The sequence below is a fragment of the Cynoglossus semilaevis genome, chromosome 2 (assembly GCF_000523025.1).
Source record: "Cynoglossus semilaevis isolate Cse_v1.0 chromosome 2, Cse_v1.0, whole genome shotgun sequence".
Taxonomy (NCBI): domain Eukaryota; kingdom Metazoa; phylum Chordata; class Actinopteri; order Pleuronectiformes; family Cynoglossidae; genus Cynoglossus; species Cynoglossus semilaevis.
In genome coordinates this window covers 2667139-2671628 of record NC_024308.1, presented here as the reverse complement: position 1 = coordinate 2671628, position 4490 = coordinate 2667139, and the positions used below count along the sequence as shown (strand labels likewise).

Sequence of the window (4490 nt, the reverse complement as noted above, 5' to 3'; positions counted from 1 at the left end):
TCCCCCCCAACTGGCTGAGAGAGACGATTTGCCCCAATAACCTGTGCCCGAAAAGCTGCACGTGCACAGATCTATGTACAGGATGTTGTGCACGTGTCGGGGCGTCTACGGGTGTTGTGTACGGGTGTAGTTCCGAGGTAACAACAATGCACCTCTGTACTCTGGTAATGTCATCGTTGAGCCGCTCACATCTGGGTGTTTTTTATGAGATTCTGAGAAACACAGGAAGTCTGTGTGTGTGTGTGTGTGTGTGTGTGATGCGAAGCTGAGGAACTTTATAGCTGAAAATTTTGTTGTGATTAAGATACAGCACAGGGCCAGGAATAAGTCGTCTGTACTTTGGTCTTGTTTGGTCCTTGTCAGTAAAAACCAACATGTCGACGTTCAAATCTGACTCTTACTCCCCTGCTGGAGAATCCTGTGGCCTTCACCCCGTTATTTTAATGATTTCTTACCATCATTACAGACAGTAACTCACGTCTGTGACACACGGGGGGCGAATGGACCCATTTATTCACTTGAAGAGTTATTTTAGAGAAGTATATCACGTTGGGTTTAATTTTTTTTTTTTTTTTACAGCAGCTGAGCTTATAATTAAAGAACACCCACTCCTCGTCTTTCCCAGAGCCCTCACTGGAATTCAACAGTGAGTTGGAAGTCAGCCTGAACACAGCTGTTTCTTACCATTAGAGCGAGAACAACCAAGGTAATGATTTCATAATGATGGTTATGGGACGGTGGAGGGGTTCAAAAGACGACCTTACGGTGTCCTGTGCACAGCTGCTCTTCCTAAACCGTCTGGGTTCTGACTGACAAACGTAAACCCCCCCTCAGACCCCTCCATGTCTGGAAATGATACAAATCCACAGGTTATCAGAAATCCTGATTCATGCAGCTGCAAAACGACTACTTTCTTTCACTCTTTCTAGTCATGAACATTTACGTGTGCTTCGTTCTCGTCTATATCGTTTATTGCCGTACATCAGGGGTTCCAGTAGAAAATGTGTTTTTCGGAATGTGTTTCTGATTTATTTAAGAGAGTCTGCATTCCACAGGCAAGATGTGAGACATGAAGATGCTATCTATAACCCCGGTGAACTACGCTGGGGCTGTGTAATTACGCCGAAGGAAACTGTTTCACAACCCGCCTCCATTGAGCCGCAAATGGTTTCCAACGGCGCTAAATTATCTCAGTAAATGGGAAAATGTGTGTGTGTGTGTCATCTATTACTACGGTCAACGGCTTCAGAGAAAGATAACGATGTGATAACAATGAACATTTAGCCTAAAGTCAGATATTAGACGCAGTGACGACAAATGAACTAATCCAAGTTTTACTCTGTATCATTTACCGACTTCATCCAGTCGTGTCGTCTTCTGTTACGGACTGATTGAAGTCATCGAGGTATTCTGGGCCAACGGAGACGTTTGGCCGATGTGTCACACATTCTCAGCCACATAATAACTTAAACCGATTAGTTTCAGAGATGAGGTTGATTATGGAGGTCATTTGAAGGACGTTTCGTTTTAAGATACTTTCAGATACTTGATCATTCCTTCAGCGACTGAGGCCAAATGAGGTTTCCTCACGAAGACAAAACTTCCCTGAAGACCTTTAAGCCTTAAAAATAAAAAAAAACAATAAATCAGGGAGGAACTGAGAGGTGTGACAATCAGTTTGTTCCCTCCTCTGCACAGCTCTCTCTCTCTTTATTGCCTCACTTTCTCACGTCTCTGGGGGGAACTTTTTGACTTTTGCCAAAGATCTGACTCTGCAGGAGTAAAGTGTGATAACTGCCTCAGAGGTCAGAGGTCAGAGGTCAGTTTTCTTCCACCCTAACCCTCTGTGACCTTCCTTCTGAGGCCTTCATTACTGGTGGTAGGAACACACTTTATGGTCACAGTCAGTTGATTCTCATGAGTTTACATTTTTTTCCCGCTCATTTAATATCTGTGTCTACGGTCATGTGAGTGTGTGTGTGTGTGTGTGTGTGTGTAGTTGAATGTAAACATGTGTAAAATGTCTGGCAGACTCCAGGCGTGACTGACTTTGACCTAATAAAGCAGTGAAGCTGAACAGTTTGATTGGATCACAGTCACAGGAAGGAAGTTGATTTATTTAACTCCGCGGCGACAGTGAGGGACACGTCTTTCTACTCCCGTCCACCGACCCAATCTGTAAACTGAAAACTCGACTTGTTCCGCAGCTACTTCCTGTTCCCACCACCGTGAAATACCCGACATCTCGAAACTAGCACAAACCAGTTAGCTTGTTGCTACTACAGACAGTTGCTGCCCATCGGTCGGTGAGAAAACGTCGTCGTCACCGTTGTGTTAGTCTGACATTTACAGCTGGACTAAAATGTCCAAATGTACCTTTAAGTCCAGTCTTGGCAGAGTTTTTTGTCTTTCACAATAATCCGGTTTACTTTAGTGTCATATAAATATAATGACACACTCTGAAAGTGCTGTTTCCAGCAGGTCCTGCACAGAGTCACCTCACTGAGACAAACACACAGTCAGCAGTCTGGAGGTCTGGGTCCAAACCCCGGTGGACTGGACTGTCAAACCCTGTGACCTGCAGCTCTACATCCTGCTACTACAGTAGTGCTCTTTGGCAACGATTACTTTTCAGACTTTTCATTTGAAAAAGTCTTACAGTGCAGTAAGTGTTTGTTTGTGTTTGACAATCGGCTGGACTGACCTCCAGCTCCTCCTCCACAGCTGGGAGAGACCTGACCGCTTGAACAGGTACACATGTTGGGTCTGGAACAGAAGCCATCGCCACACGAGTTCCTACAAATGGCTGGGAAAAAAAGAGTAAGAGGAGAAAAAAAACAGTTAGTTAAAAGGAGGAAGTGAAGCAGCGTGAATATAAAAAACCTTTTTGTTTGTCTTTTTTTTTCCCATCGGTGTTTTGTTGTGTTGACATTGAGAGATTACTTACGAACAATGCACTGGTTTCCTCCTGGCAGTGTCTTCCAGCCTGGACAGCAGTATGAATGGAAGCGAGAGCCACACACGTTCGGCCTGGCAGAGACAAAAAAAAAACAAAAAACAAAACAAGAACAAACAGTTTAACTCCTCACTCAGAGCTCCCAAACATATTTTAAGCAAAAATCACTAAACAAAAACACGCATTTGTTTCTGAACTGGCCGGGACTTTTGAACGACCTCGGCTTCCAGAATAAACAAAACAAACTTTGATACGAAGCCTCCCCCGAGTGATGGATGAAGGTATTTTAGAGATGGGAGGAGGAGGAGGAGGAGGGGGGGGGATGAGGGGGGTTACAGTGTGAAGAGCAGAATCTTTGTTTTCATTCTCAGGCCAAGGCAAATATTTCAATGACTAATTAAGACTCCTCTCCGTCTCAACTCCCAGACTCGGATGTCCCGTCCTCCGACAAGTACCCCAAGTTTCTAGCCCCCCCCTGCCCCCCCCACTAGCCCCCTCCCCAGCTCTGACTCTTCCTGTTTCAGGGCCTGCTGTGAACCTCGACTCTGTTTGACAGATGTAAGAGTCATAACAGTGTTCGTAGCGCTTGACTGGCTTGACTGGTTAGCCACAGAGTTTTATCCTGAGGAAATGACTAAACCACATCTGAAGATGACAAGTACTGCTCACACACACACACACACACACACAGTGGTGCCCAAGTTCCAACTAATGCAGATACCACTTTCCAGTAACTTTTATCATCCATGATGAATTCTACTCCTACACTTAAAGCTCAGTTTAAACCGAAGTGGACTTAAAATACCAGCATGCATCGGTCCCAAAAACCCAAACCCACATCTATCTACACACCAGAAGGAAGTGTGAGTCACTGTGTGCGAGTGAAAGACCTCAAGCTGCCACATAAAGCAGTCGCACAGATGATGTTTCGGACTGCGTTGTAATAATAATCCATATATCTGTGGGCATCAGTGTCCTGGTGTTCCCAGTTCTGTTGGACCGTAACTGGATAAAGTGGGAAACGAAATGTCCCAGGCGTCTGTAGTAAAGTAAATCAAATCTCCAGTCAATTTTGACCCAAAGATATGATTTATATCTCTTTAAGGCAACACTGGGGTTTTGTTTTGTTTTGGGGTTTTTTTCAGACCAGTACTGTTTACAGGAGGTGCCCTGGTATACTGCTCAGAAATAAGTGGAACTTAATAAATTCCAATAATATAAGATAAGACAAAGACTTTATTCACGCTGGGAAAATTCGCCCGGTTGTCCGACCAATGAACTGCTGTGATTTCGTTTTTGCCAAAATGTTGCAACAGAAATCAATCACATTTGTTCATCGAGTCAAGGATCTGAGGTCAGTGGGTAATTAAGTGTTAAGTGCTCATAAAAGCCAACGTTTCTTTGTTGCCTGAAACAGATGACCTTCCTTCCGTCTCACCAGACAGTTAACCCAGGTGGTCACTAGGGGGACGACAGCTGGAGTTTAGAGGCTGATGGATAAATAACAGGGTACACCTCCGAGCACATTCCCAGA

At 44.5% G+C, this 4490-nt stretch overlaps 1 protein-coding gene across 1 annotated transcript in view; it reads right to left on the bottom strand.

Moving 5' to 3' along the window:
* fbn2b (fibrillin 2b) overlaps positions 1–4490 on the bottom strand; it is an 88479-nt gene that overhangs the window by 74248 nt on the left and 9741 nt on the right. Inside the window, 2 exon segments of the mRNA XM_025053476.1 lie at positions 2705–2806; positions 2948–3030. Coding sequence (XP_024909244.1) covers positions 2705–2806; positions 2948–3030 — 185 coding nt within the window.